General features: G+C 43.3%; 3 protein-coding genes across 3 annotated transcripts in view; all 3 read right to left on the minus strand.

Moving 5' to 3' along the window:
• LOC306942589 (uncharacterized protein) overlaps positions 1-2,380 on the minus strand; it is a 7,304-nt gene extending 4,924 nt beyond the window's left edge. Inside the window, exons 1-3 of the mRNA XM_079528598.1 lie at positions 2,101-2,380; positions 762-1,310; positions 411-571 (exon numbers count right to left, since the gene is read on the minus strand). Of these exons, the coding sequence (XP_079384724.1) occupies positions 411-571; positions 762-1,310; positions 2,101-2,265 (875 nt within the window). The 5' untranslated portion in view covers positions 2,266-2,380. The remainder of the gene's footprint in view (positions 1-410; positions 572-761; positions 1,311-2,100) is intronic.
• Positions 2,381-3,445: 1,065 nt separating this feature from the next.
• Positions 3,446-6,241, minus strand: tpgs1 (tubulin polyglutamylase complex subunit 1). Its single transcript, XM_079528089.1, has 2 exons — positions 5,899-6,241; positions 3,446-4,333 (listed from the first exon to the last, which is right to left on the minus strand). Exons 1-2 carry the CDS (start codon positions 6,213-6,215, stop codon positions 3,679-3,681), a joined length of 972 nt encoding a protein of 323 aa, XP_079384215.1. The 5' UTR covers positions 6,216-6,241; the 3' UTR covers positions 3,446-3,678.
• A 458-nt stretch (positions 6,242-6,699) lies between these two features.
• On the minus strand, positions 6,700-24,722 carry LOC306942085 (inositol-3-phosphate synthase 1-A-like). The gene is made up of 11 exons (XM_079527786.1): positions 24,584-24,722; positions 24,060-24,182; positions 21,574-21,735; positions 18,369-18,498; positions 17,651-17,844; positions 16,912-17,061; positions 14,711-14,929; positions 12,795-12,959; positions 11,068-11,181; positions 8,464-8,681; positions 6,700-7,856 (listed from the first exon to the last, which is right to left on the minus strand). Exons 2-11 carry the CDS (start codon positions 24,171-24,173, stop codon positions 7,676-7,678), a joined length of 1,647 nt encoding a protein of 548 aa, XP_079383912.1. The 5' UTR covers positions 24,174-24,182; positions 24,584-24,722; the 3' UTR covers positions 6,700-7,675.
• Positions 24,723-25,296: the final 574 nt, after the last annotated feature.

Genomic DNA, 25,296 nt, shown 5'->3' on the forward strand with positions numbered 1-25,296 from the left:
CACACACACACACACACACACACACACACACACACGGGGGGGGGGGGGGGAACTATTGTCTGTATAATGCCATCGGACTGTTGCCCGTCGGAATTTTAGCGGGTCGGAAAAAAGACCTGCACCCGGCCAGACTGTGTTGCGTTTTCTTCAAAACACACTTTTTGCTACAACTCCTACAGATTCTGTCCAAAACTCAAACAAATCAACATCGGTACATATTATCTCTGGCACACATTGACACCTGTCGTCACCTGTGGTGCGTGGACCCCTACATATTCAGTGATGTCCATTGTACTAATCTAAATGCAGTTACACAATCTTAGTGTGACACAGACGAAGCACAACTTTGGTATTACACAGGGTTCTAAAATAATTCCCACCTGGGCAATTTTAAAAACGCTTAACCATACCTGAGTGGTTTGCCATTGAAGAGACGGGGAGGGTCAGGACTCAGTCCACCCTCTGATGCTGTCGCCCACAGTGTTGAGTTTTGCAGGATGTCTACAGGCTCCGTACCACCAGGGAAACTGGCACACACATCCCATATCTGCCCCAGTCCATTGACAGACACCTGAACCATCAGAGGGACAGAAAGCAATAATCTGTCAAATTAATTGCATGACTGGATAATGGTGTCTGCTAAATGCATTAAAGGTAATGTGTAATGGCTAACAAACAAAGTCTATGTCAAGATATGTGTTGAGGTACACTTTTGACCGCCCGGCGGCCATGTGAATATGATCATTAGGGGGGTGTCTCACCTGAGACAGCACTGAGAGCCAGCCAGCAGGGTTGGCATAGTCAGACACGTTGGCTGATGGCGTGATGATGGCTGTGTGCAGTGTGGCCACAGCAGCCACACAGTGAGGGAAACCCCAGTGGGAGAGGAAGAACTGGGCTGAATCCTCAAGCTCCTGATCATTGGGGGGCCGTAAGTACACCGGGCTGAGGAGTGCCACGATGGCATGACATAAGTCTCTCACACACCTACACACAGTGGATTTACCCACACCAAACAGGCTGCTAATTGTGCGGTACTCAATGTTAGACGCCAGTCGCCACAGAGCAACGGCAACACGTTTCTCCACGGGTAATGCCAGACGGAAGCTGGTGTCCTGTCGAGCGAGACGGGGCCTGAGTTTTTCACACAGATAGAAGAAAGTCTCCTTGCTCATGCGGAACTTATCCAGCCAATCGGAAGGCTGGAATTCTGTCATCACCACCCGCTCCCACCAATCAGTGCTTTGAGTGGTGGTCCATGGCCGGGTGCGGATGCGGGCATTGGAGTGAAGCCCTCCGGCTATCATCACCTTGGGACAGAAAAAACACAAAGTTGTGATCTATCAACTTATACAGTAAAGTATTAGTTCCTTACAGTTGTTTAGAAGGCAATGTTGTTAGGCTCCTAGATGAAGAAATGCAAATTAATGGATAAAAGATAAAAATAGAGAAGTAGAATAAGCGGTACCGGTATTTTTGGGTTAAAATGTTTTGTGAAAAGGATAAAGCTATACATTCTGATATGAATCATTGCTATAACGTGTTTGTTCTTTGTTCAGTAACACTGTCTCTCCAGCTATTTAATAAACAGAAAATGTGTTTTTAGTTGGGTTGCCAAACTTGCCAATTTCATCCAATCTACAGGTATGTCTTCTCATTTCTTTATGTCATCATGTACAATTTCACTTATTTGTCCTATTGTTTATTTCCTGTATGAGTTTTTTTCTCCTGATTGGATGAAAGTGGTATCCTTTTTCTGTTTACTAAAGAGCTGAAGAGACACAGAGAGACCCCTCTTTAGCAATGGTTATAACTAGTATATATAACCAGTATATAGAGCTACCTTATTTAACATGAATTTTAACAAATAAATATCACATATTGCACCTTTAATAAAAGATCCATATGATGACCTCTCCTGTAAAAACAGTAACTCAACAGCCTCCTAGACACAGAAACATGGAAAGTGAGGAAGACAGAGAGAATCATTCAGTGAACGTGAATGAATGTGACTCTTCTACCCATCACTGTCTGGAAGGGGGAGAGACTGAAAAAAGAAAAACACTACAGAGAGAGAGAGAGAGATTTTATCTCACTCACCATGAGCATCCTCCTCTGTCTCTGGAAAAAGTACTGTCTATGACGGATGCGACGTTCTATCTCATTGCGTCTCTGAATGTTAGCATTGTTTACATCTCTTCTACGTTTCAGGAGCAGATAAGTCGTTAGGAACATTAGAGACCGAAGCCTGTCTTCTGTTTCCATTTCGTCTACCAATTGGCAGCAATATAAACATTTATTTATGGCCCAACGGTGATTAATAGCAAGCGCTTTGTTGACATGTTAAGTTGATTTCCGCTGTTCTCGTTTGTCTGTTGGACTCACCCACAATCCCAAAGTGTGGTGCTGCCACCTAGCGGCTGGAATCACATCATAGACATAAAAGTATTACAAGATCTTAATGTTTATGCTCTATATATTATACTAGGTAGCATTAGCATATCAATATAGCCTACATTATATTTAATGCTGACACCTGGAGTGTTATGTTATGATTTTATGTTAAACAATCTGTATGTTAATTCAAATAGTACTTCTGAAGTGGTTGAAGATGGTCTCTCTACTCTTCCATTGCTCTGGCCCGTGGTTGTAAACACAACCCGTGTAGGAATTAGTAGCCTCTGGCCCTACTAGCTCTAATGGGATTTTAGACCATGGTGGAGGGGGAAGCACACAGGCACATCCCAGGTATCTAGGATTTGAAGGAAACCAATCCTTGCTTGACCTGGAGATATGTGCCTGTATAGGACAGCATTGCAACTTTAAAATTAGGCTCATCAAATTAAAATGGCAGCTCACCTACTGACTGTATGGCTCTTCTCCACTGTCCACATCACATCACTCTAACAAAAAGAGTCAGGCAATACTGACATATAATTTTTCACAGTGAATTAAACAGCCTTTATTTATGTTGGGCCTTGATTTCTTATGCAAAAAGACCTCTCCAGTCTCATCTCCGACAGCTTTACAGCCCATTAAAAAGGATAGAAGGCCTTTAATTGTATTTATTCATTTATTATCCCCCCAACCACCACTTGTCTTTGAGTTATTTTCTGGCATCCAGCTGCTTTGTGTAAATTGGGGTTAGGTTCAATTAATTTTCAACTTAGCCAATTTAAGGTCAATGTGGCAATGCCACTCAGTCTACACATTTACATAATAGTTTTCTAATGACCCTGGACAATATATAGTGAACGCCCCCAAAAGTTACAGACATCATTAAAAACTCTGGCTTGTGTTGCCATACCAATGTACTGTACAACCAGGAGCAACTTAACAAATTACTACCAAATTATACTGCAAACTCATACAATGTTTGTCTTTTATGTGCTTTTATGTTATTACACATTACAAACACATTATATAGCTTTATAATAATTATATGTTTAATATTTTTTATAATAAACATATTCAACAATAATAAACATATTATATAATTTAAGTTCCACTCTAGCAGTTCAGTCACCATCTTCTTTAACTTATCCTTGTGAATCTGTGTACATTAATGTCACATTTACATTATTGCTTGCTGCATCTTACTGTTGTATCTTACGACGGGGCCAAAAGATTTTTACTAGTTAAACTAAGTGATGAGAATACATTATAGTCAAATTAAGACTAGGACACAACTCTAACTCTGGTGATAAAGAGCTCTGCCGCAGCATTCTCAAATTCTTTTGCATCCATATTTCCACCTGGTCCCCCTGTCTGGGCCCCAGCCATTGCCTGGGCCAGCTTGCAGGGAGATATTTTAGCACTGGCCTCCAGATAGCGGTTCGCCTTCAGGTTAGTCTCCAGACAGGGATTGGCTTTAGTGTTAGCATTAGCACTGCGGTTCGTATCACAGCCCTGGGAGGTCTCCAGAGCTTCCTGGAGGGTCCCCAGTACAGCCATGCAAAGTGCCCGACCCGCAGGCCCCTCGTCAGGGCAACATACCTCAGCATAAAGTCTCTGTGCCTGGCGTATATAGTCTGAGAAAACGGCACACGTGAGCACACCGTGACGGAAGACATCGTAGGGGACAGCTTCATGGTCTTGGCAGTGGAGGCGTCGGAGGAGAGGAGCAGAGGTAGATGCAGGGACCCCGCCTTCACTGCACAAGCACTGGAGTGTCTGGGAATAGAGGCCACCTCTCACCCCACCGCCTGTGGGGCTGTTAGTACTGGAGACCTCGGGGCCATCAGGGCCCTCAGGAGCCACGCTTAGCCATCTCTGGGGACCAGTCTGAGCCAGGATGTCATAGGCCACACGCACATTATTGCTGAAGGCAGATCTTGATATAATAAATGAGTACAATAAAGAGAAAGAGAAGTACAATAAATGATAGAGGTGTAAGAAACAGCCTTTCACTGCTAACATTAACCCTAATCGTCAACATGTTACAATGCACTATGTGCAGTGCACTATACACAGCTAAATCTATAGGCCTACTAAAAATGTATCATTATGGCAGGGCTTGACATTAACTTTTTGAGGCACTTGTCCTTCGGACAAGTATATTTCCCATTCACACAAAAGTCACGGAGCACGAGCACACAAATAGGCCTACATTTTAAATCAACTCCTTTTTTTCAACTCCACTTTTCCACGAGCTGCACATGGACGACATTCTCTTCCGGCGAGGGGCCCAGAATGAGTGCAGGACTGAACATATCAAAAATGTAGATACAAATGTATATATACAAATGTATAATACACAAATGTATGGGGCACACAAAATAGGTTGTTTGTTATTACCCAACACCAATCGCAACACACCTGTCAATTGTGTGCGCCATAATGTTTGAGCTTCCCAAAGGAAGTTTTTTTATATTTTCAGTCTAGCTTTTCCTCATGTAAAAGTGGCAATATTTTACATAACATATGTTTTCTGCCAGACCTTTCACATGGATATGAAACTAGAGGACAATATCTGACTCAAAGTCTTAGGAATTAATTACTGGGTGAGTCTTGCTACAAGTTTAAATGCTGACGTGGTCGGTCTGCTAACTGCTCTGATAGGACTGATATATGGCTGTGTATTTGGTATTTGGAATACATGAATGTATGTAAGATTACAGACATTCTAGGGCTATTAACAATATTGGAAAGGTGATGATTAGGAAAGCCAGACAATATTGTTGGCTGGTATGAGCGTCACAGAAAAAGCAAAACCAAGAGTCACTTTGAATGCACTTGTCCGGGAAGATTTAATACTTTAATACTTAATACAAGCCTTAATGTCAAGCTCTGATTATGGGTCCATTTCTACATTCTCAGAATTAAATTGGCAGTCACAATTTTGCAGTGTAGGTTGCAACAGACATTATAGCCTTTACTTTCTTTCAAAATATTTGTCTGCAGCCACTTTTATTATTATTATTTTAATTGTTTTTAAGTGTTTTTTTTGTTTTGTTTTAATTATCCAACAGGGTCTTAGTTTAGGTATAGTTTTTAGTTTACTGAGGTTAGGTTAGGTTTAGGCAAATCACACGGTAGCCTAGGCTGTCTGTGGCTGACAAACAACCGCGGCGCTTTGTAAGCGGTTGTTTCACCCCTGACTTAAAATGTTACGTTCCTGCATAATGCAGTTGATTAACTTAACAATGCAGGCTGCATTGTTAAGTTAATCAACTGTATATCGATCGGTTCTGATACCTTTACTTTTTGGAAACGATACTACGGAACTGTTTGTGGACGGAGCCGCTCGACCCCATTTCGACCTGCAGTGCAGGGATACCAGTGTCCAGTGTCCATGGAACCTCATCTTGGAGCTAAAGCGTATAGTTATTGAGGTTCCAAACTGAGCTAACGCTAACGGTACATCTATTCTACATTTGAACAGAGGTTTGAACAGACCTTTGCGAGTGATGCGCCAGCCGCAGGTGCCACAGTGCTCTGTTGAGATACTGCTGCTCTTGTGCGCCGCCGTTCGGCTGATCTCCATCACTACACCCAACTGCCCCGTTCTCTGTCACAGAGGCGAGGTTGCAAAAGTGGTCGGCTAAAAACCCAATTGGGTCGTCCGATCTGGACTCGACCAGCTTCAACAGAGCTCCCCGAAGTAGCTCCCCCACACCCATATGCGAGAGAACGTCCCTCTCGGTTTCTGATTTGGTCGTTTTGACTTCAGACATCATCCCCGAAGTAACACCGGACCTGCGCTTCTCCGCCATTACTATTGTTTGCTAAGATGCTGATGCTGGGAAGAAACTGCAACGGAAGTGATTCATATATAGGCTACGCGGTCCCTGCTGAACCGGGGCTCCGTTCGGAAAATGTAGCCTAGTCACGTTGGTCCATCCATTGCAGTTTACTCATCCCACTCCCACACAGACACAAGTGTCGAATAAATCGTATGACTCCGTATATGATGATAAATATCCGATTTAGAAACAAGGATAACTTGATTGAACACACTGACACACTGCTTGTTATTGTGAATGTTGTCTACTCGTTGGTTGCTAAGGACGCGCCGCCTGACGAATGTGCGCGATCGTTGTGTGCGTGCGCGTGCGTATGTGAAGTAAGCTAGCAAGCAAGTATAGTATAACAACCTACAGTAATACAATAAATAACAAAAAGTAATTTAGCAAATACAGTTTATTATCAACTATAAATGCCACTGCTGGTTTCACAGATCTATTCAAGTTATCAAGTAGTTGTGCTTATTTGTTTTTCATTGATTGATTGAAGTATTTATTAACAGTTTGCAGAATTACAGTACATTTCAAGCACAACTTCATACAAAAACTGTTAACTGTGGGACGACACCAAAGCATTACACTTGTTTACAATAGTGTCCACCATTTTCAATACATTCATCAGAATATTTAGAGACGTACAAATTAGGCTATAGGCTAAGGCTATAGGCTACACTTCTATATAGCCAAAAACAGGAAATCATCATAAGAGGAGGTAAAAAGGAAAAAACAAACAAACATAGGCCTACAGTGAGGGGAAAAAGGGGTGGGGGATTCAGATTTTACGGGGGCTAGTTTCGAATTGCAGAGCGGTTTTGAAAGAGTCAAGGGATTCACATGTCTTAATGACTGTTGGTAGGGCGTTCCACATTTTTGGAGCGAAATTAATTTAGTCCCTTGTTAGTGCAGAATCTGGGTTGCACATGGTTTGATGAACTCCCTCTGGTGTTGTGGGTGTGGACTTAATTTACATTAAGGAAGTATTTAGACAGGTACATGGGTATCTTGGTGGTGTAGTGAATCTTGTGGACCAGACCCATTGCTAGATGCTGTATTCTGTCGTCAACCTTTTTTATTAGACAATAAGAAAAAAAGAATGCAAACAGCACAATGTACAGCCAGGCACTTTTTTTTTTGGTCCAAAGGGATTTCCGAAGAAAGACCTTGCGGTCTTGTTTCCATTCGGGTCACACACATATAGTCAATGATAGATAGATAGATAGATAGATAGATAGATAAGATAGATAAGATAGATAGATAGATAGATAGATAGATAGATAGATAGATAGATAGATAGATAGATAGATAGATAGATAGATAGATAGATAGATAGATAGATAGATAGATTCAGTTGTTTATTCATGCAGTACCACAATAATGCTGAAATTGTACTTTCGCTTTATATCAAGGGTAAGTAAGGTCATCTGCAGTGATTATACTTTTGTTGCCTCAATGACATGTACACCTCCATTCTCCTGAGGTAAATGGTAACCGTTGATGAGGGCCTTTTCTGTCTTGGCACCATGGATCAGGTTCCTGTGATGAGGCAGGAAGCCTCTTTGCAGCTTGTGCTCAAGATGCATGTTGCTCTGAGGGGGGAGTCCAAGGCATGCTCTGGAACCAACAAAAAGGAGGCAATCCACATTATATGATGATAAATTCAAACGTGTGTTAGTCATGGTTCCTGAAATCATCTGTATCATCTCTACCACAGAGTTTCCTATGTATAGCTATGGACCCACAGTAATCACCCCCTCCCACACATCAGCTTGGGAGGTTGGGGTTCAATCCCCAGCCATGTAAAGACTCTAAAAAATGGGACCCAATTGGCATTCAGCATCAAGGGTTGGATTGGCAAGTCCCTGCGACATACCTTACTACTGAGTCCTGGCACATCAATAGCAAGTAACTTCCCTGGACACAAGACACAATTATTTACAGTATTTGAGTATCTTATGGGAAGAAACAAAATTCACCTATCCCCCCCTCTTCCCTTAATTGCCTGTCTCACTACACTGTCTTCCCTAAATAAAGCAAAAATGCCCAAAACGTCATCTTCAAAAAAGGTTTTATTATTAATAACACAATAAAAAAATAGATATTTAGATTTATTTGGTTCACTGGTGGTCTATATATACTGTAAGCATCAGGGGAAAGCATGTAGCCTACAGTATATGCATCTACAGTAAACCCAGTACCCCACAGTAGTGCTGTCTCAAACCTCATTATGTTCTCTATGCAGGCTCTCTGACGGAAGAAAGCGTTGACCAGTGGGGCCCCGGGGGGGATCAGGGGAGCCTTGCAGAGGTAGGAGAGCAGGGCCAGGACACTGTGGAAGGACTGGAAGTCCTCCTCTCCCTTGGGACGGATGGTGATCCGCTGACACAGCTCCGTCAGAATCACCAGGTCCAGAATGATTGGACTGGCTAACAGTGAGTCCTTGTGGCAGAAAATTTGAGAATGCAGTACATAAGGCAGTAAGATTACGTTTAATATCGCATTAAAAAGCATGTAAAATACAATAGGTTTGGTACTGAAACTAAGCTACAGGACTAACGATAACTGGGGACGTCCAGTAGCCTAATGTATGGTGTTTATAATTTTTGTCCAGAGTGAAACTTGTCAAGTAAAAATTCCAATGGCAATTGCCTAATATAATTCAGTGCACACTGCACAGACAGTGGTCCCCTGATGATAATCAAATGCTCAGTAATTTTATCTGGAATTTGGGTTTCAATGTGCGGTTTCCATCTTCCAGCATTTTAAATGGATGTCGTAGTGAAATTAATGCAAAAATGTCAGTGCACAGTTCTCTCTTTTATGGATGGGCACCTAAGCAGGACCACCATATTAATGTTTCCCCATGTGGTTATGAATAATCTCCTCAAATTATTGCTGAAAATGTGGTTCACGGATAATGGATAAGAAAAGACAGGCACATCGCAATACCAAATCTGATGGGTACTGGATAAAGACATAACTAATGAAATGAACAGAATAATCCACACACCAAACAGCGATTTCTTTTATAGATCTAATTTAGAGTGATGTTTCAAACAACAAGGCTCTTCCTCAGACTTCTGTTTCATACAACCCTATGTATTACTACTATAATTACTTGTGGTGACTGACCAATGGTAATTTGTAATACCGGTAATTGAAGAGGTTATCTGTGAATGAACCAGTAATCAATTTAGCTGCCTTTGATGGAGTATTCCGTCAATTCAAATCCAACTGCCTTTGTCGGAATTCTATGTAAATTAATGTACTTAATACTTATGTATCAATATGAAACGGTTTAGCTGAAAATCTACTTTTAACACTGGCCCGGTTGCTACGCAACGCCTTGCATACCCTCAGCACCCCCTCGCTCTTTTCTCTGAAACTATACGACGCTGTCCGTGGTGATGATCATCCATCTGAGGTTTGCATCTGATTTGTGATTTTTTTCATCGCATCGTGATTGAAATATTAACGTTTCTGGCGAAAGATAAACATTGTGAGCTAATGTAGAAGGCATTCTTACAATAGCGGTCTGCGAGCCGGGAAAACGTAAGTGAAAGTGACTGAATATGACCAATTCCGGCTGGCGCAGCTAACTACCCTCTATGGCCACACGGTGGCAATTAACTTGTAAAGTTGAGGCCTGGGCCATGGCTCAGTGGTCCAGGCACCTTGGCTGGTAATCCAGTCTGGCAGTGTGCCGCGGGTTCGACTCCCGATCCCGACGGCCCTTACTGCATGTCTTCCCCCCATCTCTCTCCCCATTTCCTGTCAGCCTACTGTCTGTCCCTCCTTAAAATATATAAAATAAAGGCGAAAGCCACAAAAAAAAAACATAAAAAAAAAAAAAAAACTTGTAAACTTGACACATGCAGTCTTCGCTTATCTCGTGCGAATGCACTGCACAAAATTATGAGGTCCCCAGCCCCCAGGTGATACTAGTACTGTGTGAATAAGGCTTTAATACCCATAGTGCCTATTCTAAACCCACATGATACAACACGTCAGTTGTATGTTGTCATAAGTATAGTGGGGTTCACCCAATACACAAATTAGTTTAATAATCATGTGTCGAATGCCTAGATTTGGCTTGCTGCCTTGCTCTTATGGCTCACCTATTACCTCACTCTGACAAAACAGAGTTTAACACTATTTTTGCTGGTGATTTCAAGATTCTAGAACTCTAGCGCTAGAGTGTCAGCAGATATGGCAGATTTTACTCTGAAAAGCTCCGCCTTCCGTTCCCCCCCAAAACCGGGAGGTATAACCTTCCGTTCTTACTTCACGCTGATTCATCTAAACTTAAGTCTCTCTAGAAGCGTTTATATTCCAAACGAGATGCATGCTGAAGTCAGAAATTAAAACATTGCGCTTTTGGTCAAAACCATGGAGAGCTCCCGAGTTACGAGCCATTCTAATAGAACGTAAACAAGGAAGTGAACGGCAGTGCGAAACACAAGAAGTACACTGCAGAAGGAAAGGCCAACCAAAAAAAATGAAAAGAAAATATTTTATTTATAGCAATAAAAAAGACCTAAGGACGCCTATACACGTCGTTAGCACCCCGTGGTTTTGATTCCCAGGACGTCTATACACGTCCTTAGCAAAAAAGTGTTAAGCAAATTTCAATTTCAATCAATTATATGAGGTGCCCAACTACCCATATAAAGTTCCACACAGTGTGCAGTAGCATCAAAGATTGGAAACTGAATATTACATATTTCAGCGGGATGGCAAGTTGGAAATTCATGTATGCGCACATTTCACGGATACACACAGTACAGATGCTTCATAGACATGTGAACATTTAGTGACCACTAACCTCACAAGTGTTGTGCAGTACAATGGTGTTGGTCCCTCCCATCATGATTTCAGAGGTGTATTCATCCATGGCACGCTTGCTGTCTCCGACATAGGGGACATACTTAATCACCACCTATAAACACACACACACACACACACACACACACACACACACACACACACACACACACACACACACACACACACGATGTGTGTGTGTGAAGATCACCAATATTGAATCAGGAACACCTTTCTATTATCTGTTAGTTAGAACAGTAGGTACCTACCTGCACCGCACGCACACGCGCGCACACACACACACGCGCACGCACACATGCACGCACACACGCCCGGCGCCACGGGGGTGCCTGAGGGTGCATAGCACCCTGAGTTGCAAAATGTGCACCCTCAGTTTATGTAAAGTTATGAAAATATCAAAAATAACAAAAATATATTCGGAATATTATAATTGTCATAGAGATAACAATAACAGTATCAAAACACGCAGTTTTACCCAGTAATATTATATAGCCACAGCCCACAGCCAGCCTATTATCTCAATTGCTTGTTGTCGTTGCAGCCAGTCTAATTTCCCAATGTTCAATCACCTGCCTGCGCAGACAGTGTCAGTAGCCTGTTATTCAGCAGTCAGCAGTGGCACTACGGACAGAGCTGTTTAGTGATTTTAATTTTGACCCTATAGTTACACCTCGTCCTGACTCCTGTTGTGTTTTGTTGTGGTAAGTAAAATCACGCAAAACAAAGTGATTCAAAGACCATGATCTTCCCTCTCCTCTAGCTGTGGAAGAGCTCTCCCCTCCACCTCGCCTCGGTAAGCCTGCCCTATAGCCTACCACCACACGTCCACACCCGCCGCCGGTTGATTTGGGGACAGAGAAGCCAGGAGCTACAAACATACCCAACTCGAATATTTTACAATAAAACAGCTAATTTAGCAGAAGCTGGTTTAATGAACGGGATTGGCAGTGGCTGGAATATTCAGTGCCTTTTATTGCTTTCCATGTCGGACATTTGTCTTATTGGGCTGCAATCTATTGACTGGTTCAGTTGGAATTTAGCTGTCATATTTTGTTCTGCTGGTTTAATTGTCATGTCTGTCTGAAACAGGCTATTTTAGGCTATGATATAGGCTTAATTCTTTTTCACTATTCAATTTTTTTTATCAATGTAGCTGTAGCAACAGAATGGTGAACTTAATTGGTGAAGGCTTTTTGAACGAGCGAGATGTGCTCTCTCTCTCTCTCTCTCTCTCTCTCTCTCTCTCTCTGTCTCTGTCTCTCTCTCTCTCTCCCTCTCTCTCTCTCCACTGCTGAGCTGCTTAAATAAATGCTGCCTATTTAACAGCAGTACATTTTATTTCAGCATTCAGCTACGGTATTCATTGTTAAATCAATCAACATATGGCAACAGGCTGATAAACACTTCTCCAAACCCCCACACAGTCCACAGCGCCCTCTGGAGGCAGAAGCACTTGTACAGTTATCACTGGTTTAACAACGCTATAGCTGTATGTTGAAATAAAATAACAATATTTCCTGTGCTGCTGTGCACCCTAGCAATTTTCATCTGCACCCTTAGTCATTTCATCCTGCAGCCTGGCCCTGGCCGCGCGCGCACGCGCACACGCACACACACACACACACACACACACACACACACACACACACACACACACACACACACACACACACACACACACACACACACACATGCGCAGAAACTCACACAGTGGTCAGGTTTCTCTCCAGGCTGGTACAAGATGGGGTTGGACTGAACCATGTCATCCACCACATTACTCTTGGAGATCTCCTTGGAGCGGAACTGCAGCGGAGCCGAAAGGTTCTTCCCGTCATTGTTGCCAAGGTGATTGTAACTCACAATGGAGGTAGGCTGTTGTGGAGACAGGTAACTCAAATCATGGAAGGAAGAGTCAGTGAGTACATACCATCACAATCACCAACCTCAACTATGCAGATTACTTTGCCCTAGTCTAGGAAACTGCAGAGAAATAAAGGGAACATACTACTGCCTGGAAGTAGTAATGGAGTGCAAAAAGATCGCCCTCAAGTTCACTGCCAAGAAAACTAATGACATTCAATGCGGAAGACAGAACCATAATTGCTACTGCCAGCAGGGCTGGTGCTCGAAATAATCGAGGACTTCAAATATCTCAGTGCCTGGACTGCCTCGATGGAACAGGATCTGAAGGTCCGGAGGGCATTTGCCTGGAAAGCTTTGTACGGGATGAGGAGAGTGTGGAAATCTGACATGTGAGATATCAAGAGGTGGCTGTTCCTGGCTAGCCTCGGAAACACAGACGTTTTTATTTCCAGGGAGAAAAAAAAGTCTGGGACCGAGTCCACTTCAATTTGGCATAGCATAGCGCAAATGTCGATCACTCCCTGCTGATCGTCTGCACCTTTGTTAAATTGACGCACACACATACACAGACACACTCCTCTCTCTCTCTCTGTCGCTCTAATGAATTAGTCTCATGTCGCGCAGCTGCGTCTAGATTCTCCCTGCGGATCCTGTCGGGAGCTGCCTATGCCATAGAATACATACAGTAGGTGGACCCCAGGCTAGTTCCTGGCTACAGTAGGATCAATACTGCTGTACGGGGCCAAGACAGTACAGCAGGAAAACATCCTGGATGGTGTGTCTACACAAGAATCCTACGAATGGCACTTGATGTCACATGGGAGGACCACATCAGAAATGTGGACCTCTACACAGGCCTTTCATGGGTCATGGGTAAGGTCAGGGAGAGAAGGATGTGGCTGGCTGGGCACTGTGACACCCAAAACTGATGCAGAGCCCAATGACACTGTGGGAGCCAACCCAGTACAGCTAGCAGAGAAAGGGGGCACACCATCGATGTGGAAAGGATTGCATTGCTGTGCCATTGCACTGATAATGATTATTAATTGTTTTGAGACAAAAACGAGATACTATACGGTGAGACATGAAGCACAGACTGTAATGACAATTTATTTGTTTTTACTCTGTATACCGTTGCTCTGTATTGTTGATGCTTCTTGTATTTCCTTTTGCCTTATATTGCTGTATACAACAGTACTTTTTATTGTCCTTACTCTTTACCTATAACTCTGTACCCTTAACTGCTGTGCCGCCTCTGGGCGACACTGCAGAGCTCCAGATATAGATATAGCTGTATTAGAGGGAGTGGAGGGAAACAATCTAGTCCACCCCCCCCCCCCCCCCCCCCCGCCACACCACCTGATAAAGCTACGAGGAGCTATAAAATAAGCATTCCAGAAGAGATGCTTTCATGTTTAATCACATCATTTAGAAGCAGCGTAATTATCTGATGCTAGGAAGCGTAATTATCCGATTGAATTATCTGTTGGAGGCCAGTCTATGATGTCAGTACTATGACGTCATAGTACAGTACAGTACAGTACAGTACAGTACAGTACAGTACAGTACAGTACAGTACAGTACAGTACAGTACAGTACAGACAGACAGACAGACAGACAGACAGACAGACAGACAGACAGACAGACATGCTTCCTGCACAAATGTTCAGCTCTGCCATAGTCATAGTGTCATGTAATTTAGAATTACATGAATACAATGTTAGGTTAGGTTTATGTTAAATAATTAGATCTCCTCTCACCTTGATACCTGCGCTGACCAGGAAGTCCACCAGCACTGACTTGATCTTTGTTTGACCGGACTTGAAGTCATCCCCACCAATGAACACCCCTCTCTGCACTGCCAGCTCCACAGCCCCAGGGACAAAGGTGTTTTGCGGGGCCCCATTGATGTATGCGCAGCCCTCCAGTATACTGGCCACCGCAAAGACAGTGGAAGGAGAAACCTCTGCTGCACCAGACTTTGAAGATATAAGGAAACAACCAGCGTTTATTCCTATCTTATCATCATGGCAGAATTTGACAGGACCTGTCTCAGTAGTTGAACACAGAGCAGAGAGACCACCAGGCATGCAAGGTGATATGTTTCTCCATCTCTCTCTATAGCATAACTGTAGCATAGTCTGTGGTGATTATTATTGGAAGTTATGGGATTTGCCGAAGGTAATACACCTGAAAGACATGATCAATGCCGTACATGTGTACTGCAGACTGGAGATAAAATAACCACTAGGGCAAGAGCAAATCATAATTTCATTCTCCACCATCAGAGATTAGAAACAGACGACTATTTCAGGCCTGCGGTGAGTTTTCAATTAGTGTGTGTGTGTGTGTGTGTGTGTGTGTGTGTGTGTGCGTGCGTGCGTGCGTGCGTGCGTGCGTGCGTGCGTGCGTGCGTGCGTGCGTGCGTGCGTGCGTGCGTGCGTGCGTGCGACGGCGTGCGTGCGTGCGTGCGTGCGTGCGTGCGTGCGTGCGTGCGTGTGTGCCCACAGTAAAGTGTTAGGAAGAGTAATCTTTTTATCCTTTAAGCTTTAAGCTTTATTAATCACACAATGTGATTAGGATTACTGGTTCCTAGATTACTGGTTCCTAGAATTAGTTTGAGATTAAAGTAGCTCATAACGCTAGCCATTGACATCATTTAGTCGTTTCCCATACAGATTACACCTGTAGCCCTTGAATTTTATAGTAGGATGTGACAGGAAGAAACCTTTGCTTGTAAAACTTTTGTATACCCCTCTTCATTGTCATTCTGATCTATTTTCCAGTACAGTGGAGAGAAAAAGTAGAGAGAAAGGAAGTAACATGTAACACTCTGTGTGGCTTGGCCAGGCGTTCCAAGCCCGTGGGAAGTCAACAGGGGAGTGCTTCCCACCGGCTTGCCACCCAGGCTAGCAACTTCTACAGGTTGGTCAGTAGGCTTGCTCAGCAGGGAGCAGAACTGGGAGGGATAGTGTGTTTCTCTGCATGCATTATGCCTCCCAGGGTGAAAGCCCTCACTAGGTGCGTTTCCATAAAGCCGTTTCTTTGCGCATTAAGGCTCTTGCGCAAAATCTCCTGGATGGAAACACATCAACATGCGAATAAGTCTCCATTTTTCGCAAAAACACTTTTTCGCTTGGAGGTTGCGGATTTAGGCTTTTTCGAAAAAAGGGAAATGCGCAAATAGTGTATGGAAACACTTGCGGAAAAGGTTTTTAATTAGAAAGCATTGAACTCGCATTATATCGCTTTTGAACAGTTGGGAAATAAAATAAAACAACGATGGGGAGGCAGTGGAGTGAACGGTGCAGTGGAGTGAACCTAAACGTGTAGGCTATAGGCTATATAGCCGATGAAACAAGTTATTCACAACTGTTTGCAGCTGCAATCAATCAATTTACAGTATAAACGACCAGTATGCTCCAATCGAGTCCCGTGACATATAGGCTACATGTGCCCCGAATATATTAAGACAAGCATTACACAACAAATCGTTCTTTGTACGTTCTTTGACTGTAGGTGTCGTCAATACTGTGAAAGCAGCAGACGGTCGGTCAGCCGCTGACCAGGGATCAGATTACAGCGCAGAATATGGGGTCCCGTCCGTTAAACTGAGATACATACAGCATACAGCATACATACAGCGCATCAAATCAATGGTGTGAACATCGATTAGGACTACTTTACATGAGCCTCACTTTACTGGCAAAACAGTGCAACCTACTGCACATTTCATGAACTTATTGCATATGCGCATTTTATCAGTTTAATGGAAACACCGACAATTCGCTTTTCTTTTTTCGACTTAATGAACATACGCTTCCTTTTTTCGCAAAGGCTTAATGGAACCGCACCTAGTGTCAGGTGAAAATAAGTGACTAGCGACTCCATGTGTATCAGAGGAGATGTGGTAGTTATGTACTGTGCTGCAGTAGCAGCAGTACATATACTAAGTGGTTACCTTGATGGCAGCCAACAGGTTCTGAGCTGTGTCATTGACCCCGGGGATGATGCTACAGAAGCGTTCGGTGTTGGCGGTCCACAAGACGATGACTTTGTCCACACCGCTTGACCGCCGGAAGTCTCTAATGTCATCTCTGATCTGTTCCATCTAGAGATGAAAGGTTAGAGTTAGAATTAACACCACACAAAGGAACATCATGTATTTGTCCTCCTTAATTACTCAAATTGTCATCTTCTGGAAAAAACACATCTTGGTTGCGGGACTTTGGAAAAGATTACATTTTCTGCCCATGGATGTGTTGAAAACTTGAATAAACATTGGCAGTCTCTCATCTCTCACTTCTAAAAAATACAAACAATCGCATTAGAGTGCCAGATATGTGATTATATTTGGAATATTATAAATGACCCTGGGATGTGTACATGCATCTGAATCCATGTAGCGACACAAGGAGGCTATGTGTAGGTTCGAGGGTTTGGGTAATTTGTGCATCCTGAATTATAATTTATAACTGCAACACTTGCTGTTTAGAAAACAAATTATTTTATCTCCATGCATCAGGCCGGAACGGCCGAGGGTGGGGATTGTTTTCGGTTCTGTGAGTCTGTCTGTCTGTCCATCTGCAGCTAATCTCAGGCCCTGTAGATATCAAAATTGGCATAATCAAGGCGCAAGGTTAGACCATGCGCCATGGCGCAAAGTTCCACCGTTAAAACAAGACAGACTTGAGACTAACCTGCTCAGCCATGGTCCCTGTGAGCACATTGTCAGCCCGGCTCTCTTGGTTAGCAGCAATGAATTCTGGGATATAGATGGATGCCCTGGGTCTCAGGCAGCACATGAGAGGACGGAGCTGCTCCTGCACTGACCATTCAAGCACTTCAGCTCTCTCCATTGCACGACCCAGGTCCAACGATGAGATGTCCCATCCTAATAATAAAACACACACACACACACGCACGCACGCACGCACGCACGCACGCACGCACACACGCACGCACGCACGCACGGGAGGCCCAGGCTTGAATCTCGGGTAGAACATAATGAAACTTGCCGATTGTAGCTTAAAGAATACATTATGCAACATTTCTCGCCCCAAAAACAAACTCTATGAAATTCCATAAATGAAGTAGTGAAAATACAAGCTCACAATGCATCGCAATGCAACACATTATGACCTTGCATTGTTCACTAGTTTGGGTCCCAGAGAGACATCAAATTTCTATTTTGGGTCTTTATCTAACGCTTGGAAACCACTGCTCTATGAGTTAATATTTCCCAACCCTTCTCCTAAGGAATGACCAAAATTATGTAAAAGACAACTCTGACCTCTCTGGCTCTCTCTCTCTCTCTCTCTCTCTCTCTCTAGTACACATATCACCTCACCCACGTTGCCACTTATCATTTAGGGTAAAATGTCAGACTTCATGCTGTCTGTGTAGAATCACCCATACCGTCAAAGGTGATATCATCAGGGTGCACCATAGGTAGGAGGTCACGGAAGGGCACGTTGACCTCTCCCTCCGGCCCCGACCCCAGACAAACAGTAGACGCCTGCAGAAGTGAGCCAAAATAGTTTGCTCTCTAAAGAACGTTGAAGAATGGAAAGAGAAGGGAAAAGGTTACAATACAAACCATTCTACTCTCAGTTGAATCGTCATTCATCATGCATCATGTGTTTTTATCATCACAAATGTATTCATATTTTATATCAAGGAGACAATGAAGTTGAAGATACCTGCGAGAAGAAACATCTGTCAATTTAACACTCAGATTGAAGTGAACGCTGCATAGTTTACCATGTGAGACACAGTGGTAGTAACAGAGAAAGAGGTTTAACAATGTCCATTTAAGGTAATGATGTGAAGACCTAGTCAATTAGGCTCCAAGCGGTCTACTGGACCTGTCAGCATGTCAAAGATATTAATGAGATTTCTCCTCTCTGCCGCTGCAGAGTGGAATTCCCAAACAGTAGCCTGTTAAATTATCATACCATATTAAACAACTAAAAAGTGAATTGATTTCAACAACAAAAAATAAGCACACAGCCGCATCAGAAGAAGCAAATGGCAAATTAAACTATTTAGTCAATAAGATCAATCATTTTGGGGCACCAATGGCCTAGTGGTTAAGGTTGCATACCATATAGTCACATAGGTCCTCATTCACAAAGGAGAAATACGCCACAGTGTAACGGAAGCGTAAAGGTCATGCGTATAGATATCGGAAAATCCGTCCGATCACGCTACGGTTAAGTCCCGTGTTATTCAGGGAACCAGGTGTAATCACTTCATTTGTGCGGATCGGCGAGTGTATCCTTTCCGCATTTTTTCCAAGCGATTCGCCTGGTGTCGCCTGGTTTGATGGAACATCCACGACCATATAAGGCAACAGGAAATATCGAAATACGTCATCATAGACTGCACAGAGGATTCCCAAGTTTTAAATTATATACAACAGCCGCGATGAGCTTGTAGAGCAGTTAATTTTGACAGGCGGGTCTCTGGCTCTGCACGGACAGATCTTCAAGCAAACAGCGCGAGTTATATGTATATAATTATAAACGAAACTTGCCAACTTGGCACGCATTGCTTCACTCCTTGTTAAATGTCAGAACGTTAATAAGTTAACTGATGTTACAGTTACTTTCACATAATGAGAAAGAAGTTAATTTGTACTGTTCACCACACGACCAAATGCTATATTAAAACTCGGCAATGATAAAAGGCCCTATTGATTAGTCTACTGCGGTGATTGATTCCCTGCCCTGCACTGTCGGATTTGGAAAGCAAATATATGGACATGCATGGACACAGGACATATTTTCTTTCTTTTTTTTCTTGTGGGATTTGGACTAAAGGCTATATTTCATCCGATCCAACTACGTTGTATGTTTCCTCAGCTGCAGGTAAGAGTTGGCTATTCTGTGTGGCGTCCGCATGTGATCAATATACATTATTATAAATTAATACCACGACGCAAATGGAGGCAGATAGTTGCTTGCAGCAAAGGCATTTAGGCCTACGTGAAACTTTAATTGGCTGAGTCTCTGTCAACATGCTGATCAGCGAGTTACAGTAATAATCATCATCAACAGCCTTTCTTGTCTGTCTGTCCGTCATGTTTGTGAACAATCGCGAGTGGAGGTGAGCTGGCTTAAAACTATGATATGACTGGCCGACTTTCAAACACGCTGATGCCATTCATTCAAATAGGCTAATGTGGTCTTCTATTTTTTATATAGGGCTAATCCCCCCCCCCCACACACACACACACCGACAGTCAGACTGACTCAAAGGAGCTCCATAACGAAACAATTTAAATAGGCCTATACTGCAGACATTACTACACTAAACAACATTGGATTCGTACAGTGCAGAATGCAGATAAGTGTATGTTCTTATTATAATTGTGAGTTTGTTTTTTAACATGCAGCGCGAGTCCGCGAGATCCGATCTACAATCTCACAACGCGTTGTACTGCGAGTAGAAGGCTGCCGAGTGAGCAGCCCCAATCGCGCATGCTAGAAATATCCTAATAAATAAATAAAAAGATGTCGGCCTCGGGGGCAGTTTCTGTATGGGACTCTAGGCTAACTTGCCTCTAGAATGCATGCATATAGGCATACAAGTGATACTTGGCTTTTATATAGGCTATCATTCTTTTATGTGCTGACCAATGTTGGGGACACATGCCTACATATTTTATCTGAGGTTTGGGGACTTTTAATTGATTCAGCATGAAGACTAAAGCCTTCTTAATACATCTACGCAAGCCGTACACGACCATGAGAGCTGGCGCAGCTTTTAGCGGAATTTCCGACCAACCAACGGCAGCGTCAAGTTCACGTTCAAGTTCATGAATTCCCACGTAATGTGGGAATCCACGTAAATGCCTGTCCGCTCACGCTCCGCTCACGTAACGTCACTTTATGAGCGTAAACGCCGTTGTGAATGAGGACCTATAGCCTCTAATGCCTGGCATCGACTTGTGAGTTCAATTCTCATGCCCGATGACAACCATTGCTGTGTATCTGTCTCTCTCCCAATGTCCTGCCACACTACACTGTGCTATCTAAATAAAGGCAGAAAAGCCCAAAAAGCAAAAGATAGCAATAATATTGTTGCTGACAATACATGGAAACTGTCAAAAACTGTTAAATATGTAAACAATGGCCTGTGTTCAAATAGATCTATATCAGTTAGTCACAAGCACAAGATAATATAATTGGTTAAATAATTATAAACCCCACAGACAGACGTAATGTCATTTTCAAAAATGTTTGACAATAGTGGAAGGTCAGACAATGCATCGCAATTTGCCACATTGTGATCTATCTTGTAAATCTGCTATTTTCGCTACTTTTGCGCCACAGTATAATTTACACGTTGACGCACTGTGAGCTTGTATATCAGCTATATTTGAAATGGGGCTTAAGTGGTTAATTCATCATATATTTTTGTTTGGTTTGGATCCTATACGAGTCCCTTCTGAGAAATGTAGTGGAGACCTACAGCATTTCTATTTGAAATAACAGAGTGAAAGTCATGAGCTTAACAAATACTCAAAATGTTTTAATTAGTTCCAGTACTCAAAAATCAAATGTACTTAGTTACTGTCCAACACTGCTTGCATGTGTGGGTGTCTCTCTCCTCACACCTTTTCTCCAGTCTTGGTCCTCCAGGTGAGGCCCAGTCTGTTGGCCAGTACAGCAGCAGTGACAGTCGTACCATTGTTTCCCCCCCAGCCCACCAGCATGACACCCAGTCGGGGAACATGGCGCTCTGTGTGGAATGTCATCTCGCTGGTGGTCGGGGTTATCTGAAACAAGAAGATTCAAATGTGAATCTGTGTGTGTGTGTGTGTGTGTGTGTGACGTGTGTGTGTGTGTGTGTGTGTGTGTGTGTGTGTGTGTGTGTGTGTGTGTGTGTGTGTGTGTGTGTGTGTGTGTGTGTGTTGATTGAAGTATTTATTAACAGTTTGCAGAATTACAGTACATTTCAAGCACAACTCAATACAAAAACTGTAAATTGTGAGTGGACGACCCAATAAAGCATTACACTTGTTTACAAGAGGGTCCACCTTGTTCAATTCATCAAAAGTGTGTGTGTGTGTGTGTGTGTGTGTGTGTGTGTGTGTGTGTGTGTGTGTGTGTGTGTGTGTGTGTGTGTGTGTGTGTGTGTGTGTGTGTGTGTGTGTGCGTGCGTGCGTGCGTGCGTGCGTGCGTGCGTGCGTGTGTGTGCTTTATTATTAGGATGGGACATCTCATCGTTGGACCTGGGTCGTGCGATGGAAAGAGCTACAGTGCTTGACTGGTCAGTGCAGCAGCAGCTCCGTCCTCTCATGTGCTGCCTGAGACCCAGGGCTTCCATCATGTGCCAGCATATTCCAGCATATGTGTGAGAGTGCGTTTTCATAAACGTATGCTTGCGTGTTGTGTATATGACACACATGTTCAAACAGCTCATATAAATTAGCCTGCAGGGTTTCTCAAAGTATGTGCCGTGACCTCTTAAACCCTATATACTTTTAGTTTTTCCTACTTGCTACTCGAAGAGGGCGGTCGCATTTTTCTTCTCTCTCCCTCCCTGTCTGTATTCCCTGCTTGCCTCTGCTCGTGTCTCTCTACACCGTCTCTCTCGTCTAAAATCTAAATCTCTCGCCAAACATGGAATTAATTAGTGCATTTGACAATTTTTTTCAGAATGCCGGAGCTGGCGAGACGGTTTGTCCACAGACATTTTCTGCTGGTTATGTTAAAGACCCTTTTTACGAAAAATGGGGGATCTTGTGCTTAAGTGTACTCGGCGTGGAAGATGTGGAAGACCTCTACATCATTGGATTTATGTTGGCAGGCTGGGTGCTATTGGGCCTTGGCCTGGGCCTGACCTATACCGGAAGATTTCGACAGGAGCAGATGAAGGTGCTCCAAAGCTGGCCTCCGTGGTGAACGACCTGTGCAGAGTGGTGGGATCTCATACTGCGGCACTAGTGGAGCTTAATCGGAAGCTGGACACTCAGTCTGCGGCACTGCTGGAGCTTAATCAGAAGCTGGACAACACCCTTGAAAGACTTTCTGAAAGACTCATTGCCCAAGACCGGAAAATGGACATCACCTTGGAACGTTTGACCTCACTGCAAGGAACCTTACTGCGAGCACAACTGAGAGGAGAATATGAATAAAGTTCGTCTCCTCGCCTAAAAATCCTGATTAACCGGCCATTAAATCGGCTTCCCTTACAGATGGAAAAGACAGTGGAGAAAAATCAGCAGAAATCACGCACCCCACCACACAGCCAACTGAGGGTGCTTTTCGACTGAGAACCAAGGCTGTCGTCTCCACAGCTAGCTGTGTTTACCTCCCACTATCTGGACTTTGAGACAACGCGACCCTGAGACCCAGATCCGGGGGGGTCGCTCAGGATACGCAGACATAAACAATGAACTTAACGAGACACTTCACACACATTCCCGCACCACACGCCGCCTTCACCCTACCCACACCCCACCCCCCAACCCCCACCCGCGCTGTTCCGGCTGTGCTTCACTTTTTTCCTACGCGCACGCAGCCCCTCCATCCAGAAGGGTGGCGTGTGGGGGTAGTGGTTTTTTTGTTGCCCAGACCTACAACCCGCCCTGCCCCCCATCCAAGTGCATTCTGTGATGTATGCCCCCTACCCCCCCTCCCTCTCTGTCTGTCAACGCCCCCACCCCAACCCTGCCTCCAGCCCCTGCATCCTCCCCTTTCTTTCTTTCTTTTTTTTCTGCAAGGACGAAACTAGTGGCGGCACACTCAGTTGCAGCGGCTCAGTGCACTCTTTGTTCATTCATTCCATTGTCTTTCAAGTATTTGTACACTATGTACAGTGACAATAAATTTAATCTAATCTAATCTAATCTAGTAAACGTGATACTTTGTTTATTCTTTTTTTAATGTGCATGTAGTACACCAAGTCTCCTTGCCAAAAATAGCCGATCTACAAGCTGTGAACTTGTAGATTGGTGGTTAAAATAATATACCATTTTATCTTTTTCTGTGTCACTTGTTTTTCTTGGATATGGGTGTCCCTTATTAGCATTTCAGGTTCGCAACCCTATACAAGCCTATGTGATGCATGCCCACACTGACAGAAAATGTGACTTACTGTGATGTTGTTCCCATCTCTGTGTACCGCTGTAGTATGGTAGGAGTACTGAGCTTCAATGAGTGTATCTGTGTACCTGACATTAGGACTGTTGATGTGAATGTTCTCTGACATGGCCGCAGTCTGCAAAGAGATCAAAGAAGATTTAAAAACAGGTCAACCCACCGCCTGCACTGGAGTCAGAAAAACCTCCTATAACAATTATGTGTTGATTTAATTTTCCCAATGTCGTAAAAAATGCCAGCTTCCACACGTTAATAGTCACAGACAGTGTAGGCTAAGTAGCATACTATAAGTATAGGCTATGCACTCTGCTAACACATTTCAATTGCATGATAAAAATGGAAAACATTGCAATGCATTAGGATGGTTAGCGAATATAATATAGGCCTACTACAGTGTACTGCACTGTTATAGCCTAGGCCTACATATGAGAATGACGCCGGGAGGTAATAGTAGCCTAACCTAGTTAAAACAAAAAGTTTACACAAGAAGCAACAAGCAAATCCAGAATATTTGCTTACCCTTGCTTTCTTCCAATGCAGCAAGATACACAATGTTCTCTAAATAAAGCTGATAATATCCGCAGGTCAACCTGGCATAAAGTGTACAATTGTTCGTCCCCTGGGCGTCAGCATCGGAATAGAAAGCAAATATGTTTCTGCTGACCCTCCGATCTATAGCCTATACTCGGTCCTGGCCCGCGGCTGCGAGAGGAGTGTCTTATACCGGTCCGTAGAGGCATGCAGTCATCGAAATAAAGACGTTAAAAACAAACCACGAATGAACCAACAAGAACAATGCAATGCATGATGACAAATGAGTTTGTTTAACCAAAACCGCGGAGTCAAAATGTATGGAACAAAATATTTTACATCGCAGAAAAGTGATCGGCGCATTCCAACAACGAGTCTAAAAATAGGCTATAGCTATAAAACGTTAAAACATCTAGGCTAGAAAGACTGTCTGTTTTTCTACAAGCCAGCCTACCAGTAGTTTGAAGAACATATTAATTGGGTTTTCAAAGTTAATAGGCCTATATTTTAATGGCCCTAACTAATTAAGCCATAGTGATTCGACTTCAAGTGATGATATTTAAAGGGCTCACATTGCCTATTTGCCTAATATGACAAAGGGATTGCACATCAAAGTTGGTGAAAATAGCCTACTTTGGTGGCAAATTAATTGTCAAAAGTGATATGCAGGGAGACAGATATGTTTCAACTTTCTACCAAAG

Source organism: Electrona antarctica, assembly GCF_951216825.1.
Source record: "Electrona antarctica genome assembly, chromosome: 18".
NCBI classification, from domain to species: Eukaryota; Metazoa; Chordata; class Actinopteri; order Myctophiformes; family Myctophidae; genus Electrona; species Electrona antarctica.